Source organism: Podarcis tiliguerta (assembly GCF_965153285.1).
Source record: "Podarcis tiliguerta genome assembly, chromosome: 3".
Lineage (NCBI taxonomy): Eukaryota > Metazoa > Chordata > Lepidosauria > Squamata > Lacertidae > Podarcis > Podarcis tiliguerta.
The window spans coordinates 46009253-46035431 of NC_139536.1; the positions used below are offsets into that span (position 1 = coordinate 46009253).

The 26179-nt window shown below is 39.3% G+C and overlaps 1 protein-coding gene across 6 annotated transcripts in view; it reads left to right on the plus strand.

The window, feature by feature from the left end:
* The window catches only part of SIPA1L2 (signal induced proliferation associated 1 like 2), a 74484-nt gene extending 48758 nt beyond the window's left edge, over window positions 1-25726 (plus strand). For 4 of the 6 annotated variants that reach the window (XM_083433869.1, XM_083433873.1, XM_083433870.1 and 1 more), the window contains 10 exons: window positions 1592-1695; window positions 3772-4157; window positions 6204-6428; window positions 7036-7186; window positions 8872-9091; window positions 10901-11032; window positions 15421-15474; window positions 16376-16493; window positions 21747-21828; window positions 24481-25726. In XM_083433869.1, coding sequence (XP_083289995.1) covers window positions 1592-1695; window positions 3772-4157; window positions 6204-6428; window positions 7036-7186; window positions 8872-9091; window positions 10901-11032; window positions 15421-15474; window positions 16376-16493; window positions 21747-21828; window positions 24481-24627 — 1619 coding nt within the window. In that variant the 3' untranslated portion in view covers window positions 24628-25726. The remainder of the gene's footprint in view (window positions 1-1591; window positions 1696-3771; window positions 4158-6203; window positions 6429-7035; window positions 7187-8871; window positions 9092-10900; window positions 11033-15420; window positions 15475-16375; window positions 16494-21746; window positions 21829-24480) is intronic. The other 2 variants (XM_083433872.1, XM_083433874.1) reach the window with 1 other exon arrangement.
* Window positions 25727-26179: the final 453 nt, after the last annotated feature.

Sequence of the window (26179 nt, forward strand, 5' to 3'; positions counted from 1 at the left end):
CCAGTGAAGGTTGTACTCCATAAAGAGTGATTTGCTGCAGTCTTCAGGTAGGGTACATTGCACTGGCTAGTCTCAAGGCATGAGTGATCACAGCCACGTATGCAGTTTTCAGAAAGGGGTGCAGTCAGTGCAGCAGCCTAAACTGAGCAATGAGGCTCCTAGCCACAGCCATCACCTGTGTATTCATGGGCAAGGCTACAAACCTGATTTTTCCAAGAGGACTGCTACCCATCCCAAATGAGGTTGAAATCCAGTCACTGCTCAGCAGTCTTCCAAACCATGAACACTTCTGTCTTGTCTAGATTAAGTTTTAGTTTGTTAGCCCACATCCAATCCAATCAGTCAGTGATCTCACTAGTTAAGGACTACTACAGCCATCCTGGCTTGAGAGGCGAAGGACATACAGAACTCTGTGTCACTGGCATACTGATGGTAACAAATGCAAAACCTTTGGAAATCTTTCCTAGCCATTTTATGTAAATGTTAAACAACACGGTTGAGAATATCAGCCCTATGACACAATTAAATCCCAAAGATTATTCCCACTGGCACATTCTGAAATCTGGCCAAGAAGGACGTTTTCTCCAAGTCTCATCCCAGCTCAGTGATCTAGAAGGATGTCATGGTTGATAGTATTGGAAGCTAGTGAGAGGTCAAGAACCAGCACTCTCCTTGCCCAGCTCCTGGTATAAATCCTCCACCAGGCCAATCAAGGCTATCTCTGTTCCAAAACCTGATTTCCTCCGATATGAGATTTGCATATTTGTGTGTAAACCTACAGAGGATTTTTCTTCACGTGAGAGTGAGATTGCTGAAAATACAGATTCACTCATGCTAAATCTCAAGATTTATAGTTATCAGGTACCATTTTTGTCCTTGCATGGAACTTACAAGAATTAGTGCTGTGGCATGATCGGGAGCTTTTGCTGCAGCTAAATGTGTATATGGTCCCACAAGGCTGTTTTTTTCTAATACAGTTCTGCTACTTCCTTTCTCTCTTTTTATATTCCTATTTCCCTGTTTCTGTCTTCCTCATATAATTGCAAACGTCCTTGCACACACCATTTTCTACCATATTTTCACAGTCTTGTGCACCTGCGCATAGTACTCTCTTGAATAAAGACTAGAATCAGCTGCATATGTATCTCATCACATTTGTTGTTTGCAGAGAGTTTTAAGATATTTTTTTATCCACATACAAGCTAAATTACTTTTCCTCAAAGCTACTGGGATGACTCCTTTTAAAATGATACTGTTTATCTCCCTCTGTTTTTTGATCATCAGAACATTAAGAGGATGTGTGTATTGATTTTGCATTGTGCTTGCATTTCCATGTTTTGTACAAATGACACAGCAAAAGGACATGTACAAACAGGCCCTTCTTATTCAGAACTCTCATTTAGTAAGCTGTATAGACATAAGTTTAATTATCTTTTAAGATGATGGGCAAGAGTAAACTCTCTGCTCTAGGAAATTTCAAAGAACATCACTGTTTCAACCTGATGCATATAGCATTAAGTTGTGAGCTTCTTTTCATTGTACAATATGTTTTGTGCGTTTAGAAATTAAAACACATAATTATTTATGGCAGAAACCAAGTGGCATGCACCATCAACCAAAGTCTTGAGTTCCTATAAAGACCGCGCTTTACAGAAAGAGAACAGTGGCAAGGATTCACCAAACAAATTTTCTCATGTAAGTCTTTTTTCTTAGGGTTTCCCAAATTAGGAATCTTTCCAAATATGTGGGCACAGTCTCTGTTGCAAAAGTTGGGAGAGCTGTGCAAATATCTGGTTGCGTTTGAGCCAGCAACTTGATTTAAAGTGTATGTTTTGTCCCTGCTTTCCCGTATAGAAATGGGAAGTACGAATTACAGATGGTAAACTATCCTGCAAGATGAATGAGCTATTGGGGTTAATAATTTTATTTCTGTATCTTGCTATGTCCTACAGTTCTGTTTGGCATTGTTTTGCGACCTATCATTTTAATAGAACAACTGAAAAACTGAAAAATTGAATGGAAAAGAGGCCATCCAGTTGTATCTGCCAGTGTTATAATCTCAGATGTGGAATAAGTTGCAAGAGTCTTGAATTTTTTTCTAAAGTGTGTGCACAACTAATAAGCATCACTGATGCAGAAGTAGTTTCAAGTATTCTTTCTGGCAGTGACCTCAAACAATCTCATTATAAAGGGCATGTGCAGGTTTCTAGGGCACTGCATGGATTAAAGCTTCATGTAAGCATCACTCTGGTGTCTGATTAGAACGTAATTTACATTGACTTGCATAGTCCTGAATACATTTCCTATTGTATTCAAGTGACATTCATACATTGCCATTTCTTGTCATATTGTGAGGGATAAGCATCTCTTTTAATTACCAGCAATTGCACTTCTTTTATTTAGGCAAAATTTCACATTTAAAGAATGCATCTAATAAGAATATATTGTTATGCTTGTTCCTGTTAATTTGTGTGGTGGTGGTGATGACCTGATGTTAAGAAACAATTATTTCCAGCTGAATTAAATAATGTGAGAACTGAAGTGTGAGATTTGGAAAATAGAGCCTGTTTGTGCACAAATATCACTTTTGTGGTAAATTAAATGACAAGGGAACTATGCCAAGCCAAATTCTTCGCTTTCCTCTAGTTCGTATGCATAAGCAGTCCCTCCCCCATGTTGCAGCTAGCAAATGTTCATCGCCTTTTTGTCAGTGAAACAAAAGAGCAATCATCAAATCTACTATTTCAGCATATTTGATTCCCACACTCTGTCCAGACAAAACCAGTGCTGGTCACAGCACATCTTCATGACTGAAGGATGATTGTAGGATCGAAACAGCACTGGTTATCTAAGCCACCTGAGGGAGCAACATTGGCACAAGTTTATCCTGTGTCTTATCCTATGTTTCTGCATACATACACATTTAGGTGGATATGTGCTGGCTATTTTTTAATATGACACAGGCATTTTAAATCCCTTTCCCTTTCCTCACTTACACCCTTTTAAACATTGACTTTCCTCAATACAAGAGGAACTGATATTGTTGACTTTATCTGTATTTCTTGATTTTGAATCTTGCATATTTTGCTTGTTATGGCAAAGTGGGGAAAAGAAGGTGAGAACAGTTTGGGTTTCGCTGTCCCTTGCTTGCCCAGCATCAGGAGGGGCAAATGCAGAGGCTGAAGCCAGTCTTTTTCTTAAAATAGTTTCTCTTGTGTTCAGTTACTTGCAAACATGTTGAGGTTCTCTTATAACAAAATGGACATTTGCTGATGTAATATGATGTGTTAGGGATTTAATTTAAAACTATGTTAAAACATTTATTCTGAACTGAACACAATTTACTCTGCACAGTGGAATCTTTTATACAATGGGCAAATTATTTCCCATCCTGTTTTTACTTTAGTTTATTAAATTTGTTCTTTGCTTCCCATAGCCAGAATCCTGAAGCAGCTTACACATGATAATTTTTTTAAAAAAATGCAAGTGATAATGGCATATCCATTAAATCATGCAATAAGCAAAAAGTGTTAATTCAAAAAGTCACTCAAAAAAATCCACCACCACCAAGATGCATTTGAGCATGTGTTAATCAAAATACTAATTATTTTATCCATATTACAAGTTTATGCTGTTAGCATTATTCATTATATCTGCTTCATTTTTATTTGGCACTTCCAACAAGTAGTGAGGCAGCTGCTTGCTTCTTTGATTGATGAAACTGTGAATAAAAGGAAGTAAAAACTGTATTGTAAAATGTTTCTCTTTAAGATTGGAGACAAAAACTGTTCCAGCCATTCCAGCAGTAATACCCTGTCAAGTAACACATCCAGCAACAGTGATGATAAGCACTTTGGCTCCGAAGACCTAATGGACACTGACTTGCTTGGATTAACATACATTAAAGGGGCTTCTACTGACAGTGGGATTGATACAGCTCCTTGTATGCCTGCTCCAATTTTGGCTCCTTTGCACCTGGCTGGAAGCCGGTCAGGGATACATAGCCGGACTGATCAGTGGGCTGAATCATCTGAAACTCCTGGACCAGATGATGAGACTAAAATGTATGCTGTTCACAGCTATGCTTCTGCTATTTCTAGCAGTCATACAGGGGATGGTAGCATGGGAGACCTCAGTGAAATATCTTCACATTCCAGGTAAGCAATCCCCCCCCCCCCCCAAGATTCCAGCTCCACAATTCTGTGATGGATAGTTCTGAGTAAAGCGTGGATTTACTTTTTTTTGCTATTAACATTACATTTTACACGAGTGCTTTTATAAAACCTCATTTCAACAATGTTACATTTCAGAACAGAGGAGGAAAGACTAAAATGCCACTTTCCTTATGAACTGCCTTCATGTGCTTGACAGTAAAATTATAAAAGGAGAAGAATATGCAATATTGTGTAGAGCTGTATATTCCATGCAATTGCATAATAGCATGTGACCTGTTTTCTTTGCTGTACGCCAAGTCTCTGCTTGTTCAACAACTTAATTTAGATAACATGATTTTATATGTGGACACTTTTGAGTGGATAGTCTTCCCATGTGGCAGAAGATTGAACTAGATATTCCCCTACCTCTAATGCTTCAATTATGAAATCTGTAAATTACATTACTTTACCCTTTGGATTATCCCAGCATATATAGCCTATTGCAATCTTGGGGGGGGGGGGGAGGGAGATGCACATGAACCCCTCTATGCATTGAAAGAGAGCTTGGGTGAGTGCATGGCTGTGTGGTCTAGCTCCACCCACTGCCACCACAGATGTACTTATGTAGACCTTCTGACATCATTTGAATGTGCTGGCATCAAGGGAGTGTGACAGTGTTGGACAAGGCTAGCCTGCATGAAAGTGATAGTAAGTTGGACCAAGCCCTGTAGCCCTACCACACGCTCTTTCAGTACATGGAGTGCTTCATGACTTTTTTGTAAAATGTTGACACTGAAAAGAATGTGACGCGCAAATGTGTGTACATATTTTACCTTTGTTTTGTGAACAAGTGGGTCTGGTTTAGGATGGTAGTGATTTGCAGGGCATTCCCTAGCAATACTGAGTAAAAACATATGTCCTTTGAGTGGAACAGAACAAGACTTTCTAAAAAGTGTCTTAGGATTTCCACATTTAGAGTTTTTAAGGCTTTAAGAACTTAACCAGTGGAAATTGTTCCTATTTTTAACTTTTCTGAACTACAAAACATTTGCAAACAAACCAACTCAGCACTTGAAATCCTGTCACTTCAAGTTCTGTACTCAATGTCTTTGTACATCTGGTCTCTGTAGTTTCAGTTTCAACTTAACTAAGCTGTAGAAGATGGCAGTGAAGTAAGAACATAAAAACTTTCCGCTAAATGGAATAAAACCCACAGAAATATAGGAATTCCATGTGTGTGTTCATCTTTCTTGCTGAAATGTCAGTTTAAACTATGATGTTTGAAAGGCCTCTTACAGCAATGTTTGGGTATATTTTTGAATAGTTTATCTGATACTGGTGTGTTTTAAGCATTGAGTTAAATTGAAGAAAGGTGGGACATATGTAGTAATGCTTTATAATCTATAACAAAATGTACTTTTAAATTGATTGGGCACAGTCTAGCCAAAGAATAACACTGTCAAACACAGTGGTCATTATCTGAGGCTATTCTCTGGATTCCCCGCCTCCTGAAAGAAATCATATAGCTGATCCCAGGAAGTGGAGTGGAGGCTTTTGGTTGTAGCAACCTATGTTATATCCTCCCCAAGGAAGGTCATCTAGTGCCATCCTTGATATCCTTTTGGTAGTAGGAGAATTATTTTTTATTTGCCTAGGTATTCCAGCATGTACTGGCCTTAATAGTGGCTTCATCCATTTTGCTGTGTTTTTCTCTACATTTTTCTTGTTTTAGGTTATATTTCTAATTCATTTACTTTTAATGGATGCTACCTTGAGAATTGTACAGCATACATTTTCAAAATAAATTTCCTATCAGCTGTAATGGGGAAATTATGAATTTCTATAAATACATCCAGTGAAGCCAGGATGACTTTAAAGTATTGAATTGATATTGGACAAAGAAAGCAAATAATATTAAATATGACTGACTTCTGTCCTTTTGAGAAGACTTGAGGATAAAAAAAATATGTATGTGATATATTTTCCTGTCACATGTTTCCTCATGTACTTCACTGCGTATTTTGTTTTGTGTGTTTTCCTCTCTTCTAGCGGGTCACATCATTCAGGAAGTCCTTCAACACATGGCCCTAAAAGCAGTGGATCATTAGATACGTCCAAAGTGTACATAGTGTCACAAAATTGCAGTCAACAAATCTCTGGCTCCATAGCAAAATGCTACCCTCGACAAGGAGCTATAAGCAAATATGTCATTGGCTGGAAAAAGTCAGAAGGTAGCCCTACACCTGAGGAGTCTGAAGCTTCGGAATGCCAAGAGTAAGGGAGAGTTTGTTTTCTTGGGGAAGAAAAGTCTGTGTGGATTGGAGGAGGAGAGCCTAAATCATGAAGGGAAATGCAGGGTAGATGATGTATAATCCCGGACTAGGAAGAAGCAGGGAAAGGCCAGACAAAGTTAGCTGCTTTCTATCAATATGGCATGAAATCAAAATTCTAAATCACTATGTAGAAGGAAAGTGTATAGTTGAGTATTTCAGTTTGTTTTATACATTTTTATGTGCTGTTGATTTCTTATCCAAAACAGCTTTGCAAAATTTCTGGTAATAAGAAAACATGCTCTAATAATATAATTACATAAATGTATAAGGAATTTCATGCTTTATTACTAGTAACCTAATCTGTACTCAACATGAATGTGTGCTTTGTTATTTTTTATTTAATAATAATCCAGGAACAGAAAGGAATTTGGTTGTGTGTTTTCTCCTCCATGTTGGAACCCAACTTTAAAAAACAAACAAAAAAACTTTCTTGGAACTTTTAATGAATGATGTTACTGTGGTTTTAGTGTCAGTTTTGATCATCATTTTAGAGAGTTAACAACTTTGCAACATTCCCTCTAATTGTAAAGAACAAATTGTTTCTACAGAATGTATAGTGATGTTGAGGGCCTATCGTCAAGTCAGCTTCAGGCCTCTATAAGGAATACAGTTTCTGAAAGTCAGCGAGTCTTATCAAAAGAAGAGTTTCTGAAGTTGATGATGCCCGACAACATCTCTGTGGGGGAAGGCAGAAGAAAGGTTAGCTGCTGTTACTTTTTTCTTTGTCTCTGTGTAATCGTTAGAGGCAGTTATAGTGGTGGGAGCACTGCTTGATATAGAGATAAGTTCTAAAAAGAGCTGTAAATGAGAGAGAGTATAGAGCTTGTAATACTACTACTAATAATAAGCATGCTTACAAATATGAAGCCTGGTATGGTTATAGTCAGGAGGTTTGGTATATTTAACCTGAAAGCTCTTCACTTTAAGGCAGGGATGGCTGCCCTGGGACCCCAAATTTTGTTGGGCTCCAACTCCCATCAGCTCCAGCCAGCATGACCAGTGGTTAGGGATGATGGGAGTTGTAGTCAAGCAACATTTCAAGGTCCACAGGTTATCCACCCCTGCTTTTTAAGTTGCTATGTATAAATTCTCATTTGGGATGGAATTTTCTGAAAATACTGGTGTTGAACTTCCACATTTGGACTATGGTTAAATGTGATGGATGAGCTAGGCTGCTGTAACTTGAACATTTTTAACACATTCTTTGAAGTGTATTTTAAGTATAGAGAATTGGACTGGCATTTCTGGAGAGGTTTGAGAGTTATCCAGAAAATAAGCTTAGAGGCTATTATGAAATAACTGTCTGTTTGGTGGGTTGTAAGCTGCTTTGGGTTGCCCTGGGAGAAAGGTAAAGCAAGTAACAAATTCTTTTAGCTATAACTTTAGTGACAGTATATAAACCTGAGGGGGAAGGTGAGGGAATTCAGCTGAACCACATGAGAGCCATTTCCAAGAATCCACTTTCCATATTGTGTAGTGATCATACTGGTTAAGTAATACCTGAAATGGGTTTAAGAGAACTTGGTTGATGTCCTAAAGCAGAGGTGGGGAACCTCCAGCCTGTGAAGCCATTTCCCCAAAACATACCCTTCTACCTATTAGCTTTCGTCACTCGTGACATCGTCTGCTGAACAGGAGGGTGGGGTTGAATCTTGCTCAGTTTGGCTGTATGCTTCCATTCCCAGAATTTCCTAGCTTTGGGATTTCACCTGCCATGATTCTGCTCTCAGGTGTTTGGTTCCACTCACCTGTCAAACAAAGGCAGCGGGGGGGGGGGGGACACACAGAACATAACAATCTGGCCCTCGGGGCTAGAAAGTTTCCCCAATCCTGGCATCAAGGAAAGGGGAATCGGTGAAAATTGCCACCTCCTTCCATCAGAGGGACCCTGGAAGGATCAAGCGACTTTCTGCAAATGAGAAGTAGAAGATAATTGGTTTAATCCAAGTTATATTTTGGAGTCTATATATAGCTAATGACTTGGATTAGAGATTAGAACAGTCTTTAAATCAAGACTACACATTAACAGTTTTAGAAGGATTTCAAAGAATTCTTGCAACTATTACCTTCAGAGAACTAGAGGTTTCATTTATTACTCTGGAGTTAATACAACATTTCAGTAAGTAATCATTCATTATGATGAATGCTTGTATGTCAGAAGAAAATCTAATAATCCAGTAACTTTGCTAAAATGCCAGATTACCCAAAATGATTGATGTTAGTGTACTATAGTGCGTAAGATTTATCGACCGAATGAACTATTAGAGCAATCATTAGACGCCACCTCACCAATTAAACAGTATATAAATGAATAAAGTAGTAATAGTGGTGATGATGATGATGATGGAACATATTTTCTAATTTATATTTTTGAAAAAACATAGTTTTCATTTTACGGGAACCTATCTCCAAGGAAGACGCTATACCGCACTCTTTCTGATGAGAGCATATGTAGCAATCGGAGAGGATCTTCATATGCTAGCTCGCGGAGCTCAATGCTAGACCAAGCTTTGCCAAATGATATTTTGTTCAGTACTACACCACCATATCACAGTACCTTACCTCCTAGAACAAGCTTAACCACTGGCACTGGACACCTACGACGTAAGTGTGTGTGTTAAACACTGTCTCATTTGATACTGTGCAATTGAGGGTAGATCTTCTAAACAGAATGTAGGAACCAAATTGAACCATTAGTTCCTCTAGTTCAGTACTGACCAGGAGCAGTTCAGAGTTGTTCACCTGGGATCAGCTCTCCGGGTTTCTTTCCCAGCCCTACCTGAAGATGGCAGAGCTTGAACTTCGGGCATTGTGTATGAACACCAGTCCAATGCTAGATGACAAAATCCCTCTGGGAAGGGGCCTCAGCTACAAAAGATGGCAAGAGTGGTCAGATGGTTTCACTCAGACTGTTTTCACATTTTTGCTTGGATTCTTCTTTCTGCTCCTCTATTCAGTCTGTCATCCTTATTCTTAATTCTGTTATCTGCAAGGTAATTACAATGTATTGTGCTTTTTGCTAATCAAATCATGTAATAGGGGAGCGTGGAATACGGCTTGAAAAAGATACTATGAATCTTAATCATGTCTAACAGTAACTGAGATTCCTATCATAAACAAGATTTAAATCCCAGGTTTGAATCTTGTTTGCAACCAAAGTTTAAGAGGCTAATTAGTCTTAAGAAATAAATTATGCTGGTTCAGACATAACCCATAACCGTGGTTAGTTCAATCAAGGGTAGGGGAAGGAGCACACACAGTACCTGGTCCAGGCTGAGATCACTGCCATCAGCACCAGGGAAGTTTATCTCCACAGGGAGGACAGCAGTAAAACAAAAATCTACATCTCCCAACACCAGAAGGGCAAGTCTTCCATTCAGAAGACCTTGCAGCACCCAGAGTGGGGCAACAAACTTTGGCTCTCTCACATCTCCTGGAAGTGGTGCAGCTTCTCACACAAAAACCAAGGAACTCGAGCAGCAAGGAATGCCCACCCAATCTTTTACAATTGTTAGAGATCAGGACCAGTAAGCAGATGAGTTTGTGAAAAAATACAGCTTGGGTCAGAGGTGCCAACTTAAATATTGAGGGGGGGAGCAAGTAATCCCTGCCCCACATAATTGATCACAAGACATACACGCTATTTTAATGGCAATGCCCATTAACTTTGGGGGCCCTTGGCCCCCTCAAATATTTTATTGGAGCTGAAGAGACCTCAGCCCCTAGGAGTTGGCTCCTATGGTTAGGGTCGGTTCATCAAAGCTGGGATTGCTATTTGGAGGGATGGAAGCTAGAAGTAAGGTTTTCCAAACAAGATTTCGAAACTATCAGCATAAACTAAAATATTGTCTCATTCATATCCAACCGATCACTAGGAAGCTTGTTCAGTCTTAGGTAAGGATCAGGCTGCTACCACTTAGCTGTTCAAACTCCTTCCCATTACATCTCAAACAAGTTCCATCTCTGTTGTAGTTTTGATGCCTATTGAAAGCTTTCCTTTTTCAAGAAGCCTTTTAAGAGTGGCAATTTTTGTCCCAGTCGGCATCTGTGTTGGATTTGAAATTGTTTTTGTATGTTTTAATTGATCACTTTAAAATAAATGAAAAACATTTATTTTAGAGTGGTAACCATTAGCTAAATACACTTTGTAGCATATTGATGGCCTGATACTGTGTGTACATATTTTCTGGTTTTGGACCAGTCATAGCCCTGCTTTCAGGTCAGACACTCCCAAAGTAGTTCACATTGTATTAAAAGCATAACATCTATGATGACCTAATTAAAAACTATGAAATACTATGGCATATACACAGTCCATAAAAAATAAAACATTTTGAATATTGTAATTATTCATTTTCTAACCTGTTGAAACATTCTCCTGAAGATAGCTTCTGATTCTGCTTCTTAATTTAGATGAGTTTTGGTTCTCAGACGGGTCTTTATCTGACAAATCAAGATTCAATGATCCTGGGTTGATGCCCCTTCCAGATACAGCAACAGGATTAGACTGGTCTCACCTTGTAGATGCTGCACAAGCATTTGAAGGTACTGTAAGAATTTCTGCAACCGCTGCACGTGTAGTTAGTAGAAATTAAACTCCAATGCTTATTGTAACATGATTCATTACCCCTAGTTATTGGCAGTCCTGCACATGCACTCTTGACTTACCTGTTTTTTGCCATTCAGTGATCAGTCACTTCCAGTTGATTGATGAGCCCCAAGAACTATGTTGGTGGACCATCAGGTCATTTTGCACAATAGGCTAAGACCAAAGGTGGCATAAGGAGAGCTAGAAAGAGAACAGCATAGGCTGACATCCTGAATTACTGAGTTTTCTTAGGGCAGTTTTTTTCTACACATAGCCACTAGTTCATATTATAAGTATCTTAAGAATCAGACAAAGTCCTGGCTAAAGAGGAACACTTTCGCCTGGCTCCTAAATGTGTAAAATGAAGGCGCCGGCCAAACCTCCCTGGGGAGAGCATTCCACAAGCAGGGAGCCACTGCAAAAAAGGCTCATCTCATGTTGCTACCCTCCAAACCTCTTGTGGAGGAAGCACACAAGAAGGGCCTCAGAGGATGATTTCAGGGTGTGAGTAGGTTCATATGGAGAGAAGTGGGCCTTGAGGTATCCTTGAGCCATTTAAGACTTTATAAGTCAAAACCAGCACTTTGAATTGGGCCCAGCAACTAATTAGTATCAAGTGCAGTCAGAGCAGGATTGGTGTAATATAGAAAAAGAAGAAGAAGAGTTTGGATTTGATAGCCCGCCTTTCACTCCCCTTCAGGAGTCTCAAAGCGGCTAACTTTCTCCTTTCCCTTCCTCCCCCACAACAAACACTCTGTGAGGTGTGTGGGGCTGAGAGACTTCAAAGAAGTGTGACTAGCCCAAGGTCACCCAGCAGCTGCATGTGGAGGAGCGGAGACGCGAACCTGGTTCCCCAGGTTACGAGACTACCGCTCTTAACCACTACACTACACTGGCTCTCAAACAGTATCACACTATACTCAAACAGTCTTGCCCCGGTGAGCAACCTGGCCCCTGAATTCTGCACTAGCTGAATTTATCAAACTGCCTACAGAGGCAGGCCTACATAATGCAATAATCTAACCTAGCGGTTACCAAAGCATATATGACATAAGTTAGGCTGTCCCTATCAGTAAAATAGGTGCCGGTACTCAACATGAAGTTGTTACAGTAAGTGCCACACTTTATAACGACAACAAAAGAGGTGCTGATGCTGCATACCCTTGAGTACCCCTGAAAAAAGCACTGGTCCCTGTCCAAATAAGGGTGCAGCTGGGCCACCACCCAAAAGTGATGGAAGTGGTGTGCCACTGAGGCCACCTGAGCTTGAAGTAACAGCAAAGGATCCAGGAGTACCCCCAAGCTATGTATTCGCTCAATCAGAGTGTAGCCCCATCAAAGTTATTTACACAGAGACTTTTCTGCCCCAGTGTTGCTTCCTTCAACCCCTGCCACCTCCAGAATATTTTCAGAAGTTTTGTAGACCCTCCCAAATGTTGTAGACTGTAGCATGGGAAACTGTAATTGAGTGTTGGGGAATTGCCAAACTTGGTGGAGGTTATTTGAACAAGTGGAGCTCAGCTCATGCAAGAGGACTTCCTTTTCTACCCCCCCCCCCATCCTCCATTTTATCCTCATAACAACTATGCGAAATAGATTAGAATGAGAGACAGTGATTGGCCCAAAGGTACTACCCCACCCTGAGTGAGGTTCAAAGCTGAGTAGAGATTTGAATCTGGATTTCTCCAGCCCTGATTTTATTCATATTCAAAATGTTGGATATAAAAGGCTTTTCTGATTCCTTCAGACAACTGTAGCAGTTATTGCCGCTGCTGTTTTTCATGGATGCAATACAATAAATAAACTTGTGCAGTTTAGCACATAATGGAAATTTTAAAAACTCTACTGTGTTTCATAGTGTGTGTTTGGAAATCTGCTTGAGCTAAATAATAATAATAATAATAATAATAATAATAATAATAATAATTTATTATTTATACCCCGCCCATCTGGCTGGGTTTCCCCAGCCACTCTGGGCGGCTTCCAAAAGAATATTAAAATACTGTGATACTGCAATCTTATGCATAGTTACAAGTGAGTAAATACCACTGAACAGTCAGTAAACATGCAAAGGATTGCTCTGATAGTATGTTTAGAATTGTAGTGTAAACATTGGAAACAATTATGAATGAATAGCTATAGTAAAAAGAACCTGAGGAGAGAAAATAGATGTATCTTTTTTAAAGAATAAGAATAATAAGGTTGATTGTTAAAGGATGTATACTATTGAAAGCCAGCTTCTAAGTCATCATGCATATGGAACACATGTTTTTTCTTTGTTTGAACTTTTTAACACTTCCATCTTCAAAGGACCTCAGGGCAGTATACAAAGGTTTTCTCCCAATTTTCTCTCTACAAGGAACCCGGGGGAGGGGGGGGGAGTTAGGCTGTCAGAGACTGTGGCTAGCCCAATGTTCCTCAATAAGTGTTGTGACTGATCAGGGATTGGAACCCATATTTTCAAAGGTTCACACTATTCACTACATCACAATAGCTCTGGTTTATGGTTGCCACCTCAACATCAGAAGACCTGTTATCCTAGCAAAGCATTAAAACTGCGCCAAAATACATGTTTAAGAACAGGATGTTACATTGTTAGAGCACTGCATTAATAAAAACATAAAATCAAAGTTAGGACTAAACTTTACAGAGCATGTTAGCCTAAACAGTTTGACAAAGACAATGGATCTACTATAGGTGTATTTCAATTAACTTGAAGCTAACTTCTGTTATAATGATTAATATAAATGTGATCTAACAGCTGGTTTCTGAACTTTTATTTTGTAGACCTTCAAATGTCTTCGCATAAATTTTCATTCTTTGCTTTTTCCAGTTTGTAACAGTGATCAGCACACTTCTGCTTGCATAGCTGACTACTGTTCAGCGGTTATATTTCTTTGCAGAATCAGTATTCCTGTTCTAGGTATAACAAAGGTATCTGTTAATACCATACTTTTAAAAAAAATGGCTGGCATAATTCAGATCTGTATTTATATGCTGAAGGACAGAATAGAGGCCTCTTCTCACAAACAGGATCCAAGGGCCTGGTGTACATGTTGTTAATCAGAAGGATCATTGTTCATGTCTAATGTTGGTTCATTCAGTTCCCTTCTGGATTTCAGATTCCTGATATGTTATGCGTTCCCATGATTTCATTCTCTTTGAGAGAGACAGAATGAACATCTTAGATCTGTATTGCCTTTGTCAGAGATGGAATCCATCTGCAATAGCTCTTTCTTCTTGGATAAGCTATTACATTTAAAAAGCCATAACATCAGTAATTGTATTCTGTCTTCAACAGCAGCCAGTATTCAGTTCTTCAGAGGAAATTTGCAGGATTGCAAGTCAAAAATTATTATGTTCCTTGTTCTTCTCTGTGTCTGACATTTTTAGGCCTTGAGACACTCTGAGAAAGATGTTTGTATTTTGGCCATATTAAGAACATAAGAAGAGCCCCGTTGACTGCCCTGTCTGACATTTTTTAATCAATCTTTCCAAAATTTAATATCTCCAGAATTTAATATCACCCTTTGCTCATTCCTTCTCTAGTATTTACTTTTGCGACTTCTGGTTGTGCCGGTGATAGTCTGCAGATGTATCATCTGTTTGTATTTTTATACTTTTCCCCTTTGTAGATCAAACAAAAGTGTTAAAGGTTGGCTACTAGGACTTTCAACAGTCCTTGACACTGGACATCTACTATTCAAAAGTCTCTAGAGGAAAAAGAAAGCATATACTAGGAATATACAGTATTTTACATGCAGCCTGGTAAAATTACATTTACATAAGTTAAGCATATCTGAAGGTTGCCATGCATCATGCTATCTTGCCAAGAAAGCGAAAGAAAAAGACTGTCTAACATTCAAATTTTACATATGTTTATGAACTCCTGTGTCTCCTCTATCATTTCCCATCATCTGCTAGGGAACATTTTTAGGAAAAGATTCAAATATTTACTTTTATTTCATAATTAAAAGATTGACATGAAAAGGGAAAGTGATAGCTAGGCCTCAAGCTGCAATTTTATTTTTGTCCCATAATGCTTACAGGGCATAATAACGAAAATGGATAGTTTGTCTTTTGGAAAGGGGAAATCCTGAAAGCTATTATGCTGCCATTATTACTGAAAAGTAAAATCATTTTTTTTGACTAAGCACATGTAGCAGTGGGGTGAGTTGATGAGGAAAACTACTGTTTTGAGAAAATCAGCAAAGGTCCCACAGAAAGAGTTGATGTTAAGTAATATTCCATAACTGTTGTGTCTCATAAGGATTGCAACTATATTATTCCAAAGTTAGCTCGGTGGACTTTGTTGTTCATAGGAGCATTCTAAATCTTATTTCAGATTTTGACTCTGACGAAGAACTTGGGCCAGTCTGTCATCACACTCCGTTTCTAGGTGATGGTCTGGGGTTGGCTGCTGAATCTTATATATAAAAAAAACCTATCTTTATGCTTTTATATGTTTGCACGGTTGCATGATTATATGCAAGCATTGGGCCTTTGTGAGATGTGAGGGGAAGGCATGTTATGGTCAGGGCCAGCAGAAGTCTGTGGACCAGAGAAATCTGAATACAGTCTATATATAAATGAATGATCTCTGTTGTTGCAGCATAAACTGTTTGCATGGGGGGGAAACCTCAAAGCGTGATTTACTCACGTTCTGTACCAGTTTGTGTGTGGCATACTCATTTTCTTTTAGAACTGGGTATATTTTTGTATGCCATACTGCATGTCCTTCAGTAAAGAAACTCTGTTCCCAAACAAGGCAAGCATGTATTCTGCAAGCCCTAGGGTAAAGATTTTATTCCGGAATCCTAAAAGGAAGCAGCTGACAATATATGTGGAAGATTGGTAAATGTATGGCAATAGTCATAATGGTAGCATTTGCATATTATTCTGTTCAGGTAGAATAACTGTGCCTTGCTATACTGCATTCCATAACTTTTTATGGAATTATGTATCTTCCTCTGTCCCATTAAGTGCCTGCATTTGCTATTACAGTAGTTTGCTTGAAATTGGTCTTGGTCTCAGATTTTCTGTACATTTCTGTCGAAATAACTTAGTGAAAACAAATCTGTCTTGTTTTGTTGATATATGCAAAGCTGAGGCTATAGTGGTCTTGCTATCAGATGCTTTATGCTGGAAATTCAGGGGGTATTGGGGGGGTGGAATTCCCTGTAATATATACACTTGTTTCTTGCCTGTAGCTGAATTGGATAAAAGAACACTGGTTGTTTCAGCTGAGAGTATTTTTATACAGTCATTTCATTTTAGATGTTTATTTATTTCCCTTCCAGATCAAAGGGTTGCATCTTTTTGCACCATGAATGACATGCAGCATGTGCAAAGCTTGGAGAGTAATCAAGCCTTGGGCGCGAGTCCAACAAATGGAAAGGACTTCATTGACACTACTGGGTATGTAAACCTTGCCTCTTTTCTTTGAGGGGAAACATGATTGAACAAATTCCTGAAAACATTCCTCCTGGAATGAATAGAGAGGCAGAATGATAGATAGGGTTATATACAGGGGGTGGGGGTATTTGGCTTGGAACATCTTCAAGGACTTGGATAGGGGGTTGTCTTACCTCAGTACTTGAGATAGATATTGTGCTTCAGCTCAGAGGTTGAGTCTCACCTCACTTCAGATTCTGAAGTCATAGGCTCCCCATCGGCTAAAATGAAAAAACCAAAAGAGGTGGGAAAAATACTTGGGGAAGGCTGAGAAGGAGTTGCTAGCCTAGAAAGCAGAAAGGAGAGAGAAGGAAACATGTATCTAAAAGGCCTGTTCTCTGCCTGCCTGGCAAAAGTGAGAAGTCTTTAACCTCAGCACACATCTCACAGGGAAAGGGGTGGGGGGAAGAATCCCTTTTGCAGGTTGAGCCTTCCCTAAGAGGTTCTTTCCCCACTCCTCCTGGGAGGTGCAACTTCACGTAGCAAGTCTTGCTTTTGTGGCACACAACTTTTCATAGGGAACAGGCCCCTGCTATGAAAGCAAGCAGACCTGTTTTCCCTCCCCTGCTGCTTTCTTTAGCTGTGTGTGCCTATTCCCAAGAGAGAAACTGATCAGGATTTAACTTCTGCCTGTCAGCTGTTAAGCAGAGGTAGAATTCTGCTGCTTTGGCTGCAGTCACCTGTTTCCTGCTGGGGACAAGCACCTGCAACATTGCAGAATTGAGTCCTAGCCATCAGTTGATGTCATAAATGACACCAGCTGCTTGACAGGTCAGCATGGTTTGGGAGAAATGCCTTTGTGGGCTGGAGGTTCCCCAACCTTTCACTAACATCTCCTGGTAAGGAGCACAAGACTGTGAGAACAGACGTACGTGTGTGTAGACAGATATATTGTATGACTTCCCCAGCCTTTGTGTTTCTTGAGTCCTTACCAGTTGGACTGGGAGCTGCAGGATAGTTAGGAAGTGGTTGGCTGGATAGTTGCTTTCTGCTACTGTGTTTATTGCTACTAAGAGTTGTGTAGGGGGGGCTGGCTAGTCTAAGGATTTTATAAAATAGCTGTTGCTGTCACTTTGGGGTTGGTGAAAAGGAGCCACCCTATTTGATTTTTGGTGCGTGTGTTTCAGTCTCTGCAAAAATTAATGGTATGGTGGTGCTGAGATATTATTGTTTGTATGGTCTTTTTTCCCATACTTATATGTTAGTGATCCCAGGACTGGTCAGGGTGTGAGTCTCACCCAGTCCTGTGTGTTTGGTACTCATGAGTGAGAGGCGGGGTGTGGGGGGAGTTTGATTGTTTCCCAGGTAAGAACAGTGTGGTTGCTTAAGCAAATTAATTAGCATCTGTCTAATTATTATTGCTGGTGTTAAGATTCTTGTGATAGCCTAGGGTGGTTGTGTATTGTGGCAGGAGGTGCTTGAAGATGTGTGTGGGAAGGAAATAGGATGAAGAGGGTTGGGGGAGATTGGGGGAAGTAGAAGGCATGGCTCGAGAGGAGTCAGTTCAAGGGGTTCACACATGGTTGCTTAATGTCTCCCACTTGGCTCCTCTCCAATAGCCTAGTGTTGTTGTTGTTGTTAAACTCCATGTATATATAAATTTAAAATAATAATAATAATAATACAACTTTTGCTGTCTCTATAAAAAAAACCCAGTTGTGTAGTTTGGAGGTGCTCCTGGATCTAACTTTGTCACTTGAGGTTCAGGTACCTTTAGTGGATAGGAGTTCCTTTTACCACATTTGGCTAGTGCACCAGCTGCAGCCATTTTGGACAGAGATAGCCTGGATACAAAGATTCATTCATTGGTAACCTCAAGTGTTTCAATGGTTGCAATGCACTCTGCACCAGGCTGCCCTTGTGCCTGGTTCAGAAGCTCCAGCTAATTCAAATTTCTGTGGCTAAACTGTTGGTAGGTACAGACTACTACCAGCACATAACTTCAATTCTGAAAAGCTTGCACTGGCTGCCCACATATTACCAGGCCAGGTTCAAGTTTCTTGTATTAATTTACAAGGCCCTTAACCTGGGTCTAGAACATATTAAGGACTGTCTGATCTCCTATATCCCAGTCCAAACAATGATCTTTGGGGGAGTCCCTGTTGGCAGTCACCCATGGCTCAGATGCATGGCTCATAACTACTAGAAGCCATGTGTAGTCTAGTGGGCCCAAACCTCTGGAAATCTCTTCCACCTGAGATTAGACAGGCACCTTCATTTGCTGAACTTCAGGTGCATGCCTAAGACTTCCTTGTTCCAGCATGCATTTTGAGGTAGTGCTCAGTTTTATGATGCATTTTTCTTATCCCATTTTTTGTGGATTGCTTTTATGTACACCTCATAAGAAATGCTTTAATAAATAAAAATTAAAACAGGCATTAAGAACCCCTCATAAAAATGTAAACACAACCCTCCAATTCCAGTGCACTTGGGGAGGACACGGTTGTAATTCTTGGCCTGTTACCTGCTTCTATAATAGAATGTATTTTGTATGAATAATTTGTACAGATCCATGTAGGAACAGAGGCAGGATGTATCTTGTGGGTTGTAATGGGAGAGTCTAAAACTGGCAGGGATCATCGGGTAGGGCAGGGATGGGGAACATGACTTTAGATTCTGTCAGTGCCAGTGAGCATGGCTAATGGTTAGGGATGATGGGAGTTCCAACCCAAAAAGTTTTGAAGGACCACACTTTCCCCATCTCTGGGGCAGGGCTCATGGATTTTATTAAGCCCCCCTCTAATTATCTTCCCCCATCATTTGAGCACTGCCTTAAATATTTCAGCTTTGTAGTTCAATTGTACAACATTTCACTACTAAAAACTCTAGGCATTTAGTGGAATAGAGCATAAAATAATCACTTGACACATAGATTAAGGTTTGTGAGGGACTTCTTTACATTTCTGAAGTTTCAGATTTCTGGTAGGGGGGGGAGAGGGAAGTTAATGGGAGCAATGGTGGAGAGGTCCACTGCCCAGTTGTATTCAACCTTAGTGCAGCTTAGGCATTTTAATAGTAAACGACAAGACAAACAACATAACCCCACAATCCAGTTGCCCTAAAGGAATAAAAATCCAAAGGGAGTTTGCATGCAATGGTAATTTGGCTCATTATATCACTGTTCAGTGATCCTCCCTGCCTCATGAGTTGCCACAACAACTGTATTTTTCTGACTGCTGCATTAAGATTATAAGAAAGATTGCCAAAGATTTGCTGCAACAGAATTCATAGAATGCATATTTTAAATTTATCATAGTGTTCATTTGAAGCCTGTTAAAATTTTAATCAGCTCTTATACCTTTCCCAATATCTGTCAGCTTTTTTAAAAGACTAGGAGCTGCCTCCGATATTGCTGGAGTGTTCTGGCTGCCACCAAAACAAACAACACACACACCGTACTGCAGGGGAAGCCATTTATATGAAGCAGCTATTTTATTTTAATAGTTGTTTAGCTGTCATTTAAAATACAATACTGTATCCCCATGGTGGCGTCATAATTTTTTAAAAAAGATTCAAATCTTATCAGATATAAACAGCACAGCCCTAGTTCTAATAATAGCACTAAAAACATTTCAGATCAATATATCTCAGCATCCATAGCAATATAAAACTCTCTCCAGAATGCAGCAGTCACTTGGCCAGAGGGAGATCAGGTAAGAGGTGCAGCCCTACTGTGCCATCCACTACTAAGATAAGAATTGTATTTACTAAAGTTTTGAAGTGTCTATTTAGATTTTCAGCTTCAAAATGTGGAAAGAGGCATTGAAACAAAGTCTTTATCTTAAATAAGATGTCACTTTTCTTGATATCTTTTCTTTATTTTATTTTTTTAGTTAGCAGTGTTGTAATACAACTTGACATATTTGCATAATAATTGAATGAGAACCAGTGTGCTAGAATCTCATTTTCCTTCCTTTAGAAGCAAGAAAATTCGTGATGACAGTTGTTTTCTGAACCGTTTTAAGATAATTTTTTCAACCTGTAGCATTACCTGCTTTAGTTGATTTTGTCAAGAACAATGAACAGTTTTGTTTTACCTCCTATTTTACTTGCAGATATAGTCTTGTATTTCATCTGACTGCACTTTTTCTGTTAATGTGTCGGGCTTCTGTGGGCAGGGATACAAAAACAGCCACAGTCACTGGGATGTTCAGATCATGACTTTCATTAGGGATTAAGTATTACAGTACACTCTAATAGTTAACCCCAACAGTGTTAGAGATACATTTCCCTGGTCATTTAGGCAGCCTCTCTGGATTAGGGTTTTAGACATTCCCCCAATATTTGTGGATCCACTCAAAAGCACTTTGGTATCTAGAGAATACCACACAGTTCCTTGTGTGGTAGCTTTACCTCTCTCTCTCTTTCCTGCATGCAAAAAAGAAAGGGGGGGAACCCTGTTAATCTTTCCTTCCAGGACTGACCCACCTCCCTGGGGGCTGAGGCAAAGAAGTCCACCAAGTGAGGGTCTGTGTCAGTGCTCAAGCATTTCAGGGACTCGGAAGGGCAGTTCACTAGGCCCCCAAGTTCCTCCACCCTCCTTCCACTCACCTAACCAGCCATGGGTATAGTAAAGCATAGCCTGCATCCTTATGCCTCTCCCCATTTATCAGCTAATCACTCCAGCCTCCAAGCATTTTTCTCCCGGCTTGCCTGTTGCTCAGCCAAGACTCCTCCTACCAGCCTCCTCCCTTTCACCTGAGCTATGAGGAGTTCTGAAGCCCCAAGGCCAACAGGAGGAGAAGCTTGTCTGTCTTGCCTGCTGGCAAGCCTTGTTGACTGGGGCCCTAATTCTGCCTCTGAGCAGTTGGGTGGTACCTCATGATCCTTCACATAATGCATATAGATTGAATATTAGTTAATTATTATGGTAGTGGATTCATGAGGACTTAATGACTATGCATTTCTAATGATAGATCGTAATTACGACCAGGTTAGAGCAATGGCCTGTATTGTTGTTAGTGTTCCTTGTGACAACCAGTTTGCACTCATCACAATGCCCAGCAGTAAGATTTATTTGCTCCTTGAGAATGATACCATAATCATATCTGTTGGTGTTTGATCTCAATTTGTGTCAATCTTGAGTGGGCTTGAACCTGAACAAGCTTTTATATGTGCTTTTTGCACTGATTACAACCGTTATTCATTGTCATCTGCACGGGGAGTGGGTAGGACATCTTGAAATAATTCAAAACTAAGTGCAATTTAATTTTGTAGGGAGGATAGCCCCACTACATTGACTGGAAAAGTAAACCAGCTGGAAGTGATCCTCCGACAGTTGCAAACTGATCTTCGGAAGGTAAAAATGTTTAGCAGAATAAAATGTCATTGGGTTTATCTAACACTGTGTAAGCAGCTCACACAGTGGGACTTCTCCTTTTTCTCCTTCCCCTGTGCACCCCCCAAAATCTGCTCTGTGTGTCCCCTAACCCTCTGGACCAAATTTTGAGAAAAGGCCTTTAAAAATGTTTTTGAGCAATCTAGCCCCAAACCCAAATCAAGAATCCCAGCAGCTGCATTTAAGAATAAGAATAAAAATAAGAATTTTATTATTTATACCCTGCCCATCTGACTGGGTTTCCCCAGCTACTCTGGGCTGCTTACAGCATATCTTAAAACATAATGAAAACATCAAGCATTAAAAACCTCCCTATATTTAGCCTTTAAAAATGTAGAAAGTCCAATTAGTCTCCTGGCTAATCTAGTTGCTTCCTCAGGGCTAGATTCAGTATTTCTGGCATAATACGCTTGGGTAGCACTTCCTGTTCTCTAGTTCAGATTCCCTATAACCTGGATGATAAATTATACTAAGTGATAGATAAGCTAATATTTGGCCTATGTTTAACATGGTATAGTAAGTAATACAGGCTGCATTTTCAGATCTACAAATGTGCCCCCCCACCTTTTTTTAGTTCACAGCTATTTTCTGTAAGAAAAATAAGTGTGTCAAGTTTGTTTAAATCATAGGTTTTAATAATGAAAAGAATTCCACTTTTTTCCAACTGAATACTAAGAAATAGGAATTTTCCTTTGCATATCCTTTGACTGTATTCATGAATACTTCTATTTTGATAGCAGAATTAAGGGGGAAATGGTCTGAAGGCACTGATGTACTTGTTTACCACACAAATGACAAATTAGATTGCTTTCAAATATTACAGGAGGTTCAATACTACTTTGACTTCTTTGCAGTTGCCTTCTTACATAAGACTTGCTTTCAAAAATATTTTTTTTGCAAACATCTGCAAGGAATTATTTCATAACCTCTAAAGAAATAGCATATGGCTGCTTTTGCAGAAGTTATCTGAAAGGAAGCACTTATTGTTATGTTTAGAAAACTTTTTAAATTGAGCAACCTATCCTCAAATCTAAGGTTCACATTACATGTGGCAGCAGTATAGCCCCTTGATTAAAGCTGGATCTCACCCCCTCTTACATGAGGGAGTAAAAGAGAATCTGGGTGTCTGGGCTTGGGGGTTTCCTGGAAAAGAAGTGGTCCATGGATGGGAGTGCTACCTCACCACTTACATCTGGTAGCCATCCGCCTGAAAAGCCAGTGAGGAGACACTATGGGGCTTTAAGCTAGAAAAGTGTTTAGTTTTTGTGCTCTTTTTAGTCTAAAAATCATACCCACACAAACATTTCCTTCAAGCCCAGGTCTGACACAACTGGGTACAAAACTGTGAACTGGTCGATTTCATCTATCTTTAGCACAAGAGCAATTTTTGCATCAGGGTTTCCAGACAGCTACTTCATCTTGACTATGGTTGTTAGGTCATATCTACATCATACATTTCAAATGCGTGGCTTTCCCAAAAAAATCCTGGGAACTGTAGTTTAAGGGAACGGAATCATATAGCTTTGTGAGGAGTAAATTACAGTTCCCACATTTTTGGGGGGGGGGCGATATGTTTTAAATGTATAGATGTGACTTTAATAGCCTCTCATAGAATTGTAGAGTTGGAAGGGACCCTGGGGGTCATCCAGTCCAACCCCCTGAAATGCAGGAATCTCAACTAAAGCAACCATGACAGGTGGCCATCCAACCTCTGCTTAAAACCCTCCAATGACTCTCAAAGTCAATAAAATATTAATGCCCCCAAATAACATGTTTTATAATAGGTACTAAGGTTGGCGGCTGTAGTACTGAGTGTTCTACATTTCTGTACAGTAAGGTAGAGCTGCATATAATGACCCAGTCTCCCATTATAGTGTAATTGCTCCGCTCTCATCCAGAGCAGTGAAACTTAAAGTATGAATTAAGCAGTGCAATGGTGGTTTGCACATACTGTACTGTGATTCCCTGTAGCTTTCTCTTACCCATTTGCCAACACTTGGCAGCATATGGCTCCCCCCCCCCTCTGATTTTGCTTATAGAGCACGCAGCCTTTAAACATTGGCATTGCAACAGACCCTGTGTCTCCTGCTGGGAAAAAATAATGTTGATGCATTTGCATTGTACTTGGAAGCTGTTCCCAATTTCATGTGTCCAACATGCATTCTTTCCCCACTGTTCATTTTGGATGGCAGTGTTTAATACTCAGTGGGTAGAAACCACGCAGCTGGACATCTTGTTGCCTTCTATTTTGTTTAAAAGTACCTCTAAGTCTGTGTAGCTTTTTCTTAATCTGATGTACAGCTCTAAAAATATTCCTTATCTTTTCGTGTAGTGATCTCTCTGAATATGATGAAGTGTGCTAAAATGTAGCCTAGTCCTACAGCTCTGCTGCAGAAACTTGGTTATACAATCTCATTTATCTTGTTTAGCCTGCAAGGCTATCTGATTTAGAACAACCGAGCAAGCAAATTTGGGAATTCAGCTTAGAGTTCCAGTGCTGTCATTGCAAAGAGGGAGCTAAAGAAAACAGAAGTCTGTTTACTCGCTCAGAAACACGAGCAACAAAAACACTGGCTCTAAGTGTCATTCAACTCCTTTTTTTCTGTTATCTAGGAAAAACAAGACAAAGCTGTTCTCCAAGCTGAAGTCCAACATTTGAGACAAGATAACATGAGACTTCAGGAAGAATCTCAAACAGCAGCTGCGCAACTAAGAAAATTTACAGAATGGTTTTTCAATACAATAGACAAGAAATCCTAATATCAAAGTCCCTGTAAAAGCACAGTTGAAGCCACATAACACCAGTACCTTTTGAAGTAGCCTAATATAATTTCACTGTGTCCACAATCCATTTTACATTTTCTGCTGTAATCTCTGCCCAGCCCCAGGCTACTGACAGTAAGAAATTACCTTCATATTCATCTGAAGAAAACAGAGAATGAATAGCAGACATTTGTTTTTGTGAAGATGAATGTACAATTCCTGGTGTCATTTTAGACATTTTAGAGTATACTTCTGACTTGGGATTGCCTGAAGAAGAATAAATTGGGGTTTATCTTCGGTACTTCAGCTGCTCCAGTGAAGATGCTAAAGCAATTTATGGTAGCTTGGGTTTCAGTATTGTAAGATAAATAATAATAATAATAATAATAAACTAGACATATACTTTCATGTTTAAAGGTGCTCTATTTTTTTGTATGTACAGTAGATATTTCCACAGTCACATTGTCATAGCAATAAGAATGGAAGTAGAATTGAATAGTCACAAAACTGTGTTTATAAAAATTAGCACTGAGGTGTTTAACACTAGTTTGGATGCAGATATATTAGGGGTTATTTATTTGCAGAAAAAATGGTGCCTGAATTTAAGCAGTGTTCTGATTTTTCTAAAAAAAAATAAAAATACACATGCCTTGTAAATGGCTCACTTGAATCAGTTCACTCCAATGTCAGTTCCTTTTGTATAGTTCATGTTCAGCTAAGATTGTTCTAGAGAAACTAACTATTGAAACCATATGTGGTGCAAGCCAGCCAATCATTTGTATAATGCCAGATTTGTTTATCTTTGTACAGAAGCTTTGAGCGAGTGACTTATATTTAACACCTTTATTTAAGCTTATTTAACCTGTTAATTTTATAAAGCTTTTGTTTTATCTGCACTATGGTGAGGACAGTGGATTGCAAGCTACAATGTGTGTTTAGCTTGCCAAAATGGCACTGCAGAGTTCTAGAAAATTCTAACTATTGGATGCTGCTAGTACACAATTTGTGTAAGTATACTTTAACATTTTTAACTGTTTCATTTGAAATGAACATACATTTTGCTTTTTTAATAAATGTTAAAAATGTGAACCACAAATAAGAACTCTCTGTTTATTAACAAAAGCTGCTGGGTTTGATAGATTCAATGAAGGAAGAGCACAGTTAAAACACTTTGCTTGCACTCTGGTTCCAAATCCAAGAACTTGAGTAGCTACTGCTTCAATTCACTTTTACACTCCCCTTTTTAATTCATAGTGTGCAATTTAATATCAACTCTGGATCATATCTGTAAAATAGTCTGCAATCCCATACACACTTACACATTGAACATCGCAAGACTTATGGTGCAATCCGATACATATTTACACAGAAATATTTGCTTCAAAATGTCTAGCTGTGTACTGATATGCATGTTGGTAAAAAATGTTTGCAACATCTTAAAAGGAGGTGGTCTCAATTACTTTAACATCTTAATTGCCATATTATAAAAATTAGGGATCACATTAGATACCACATTTTAAAAGTTTTGGACCATGAAACTGCTGGACTC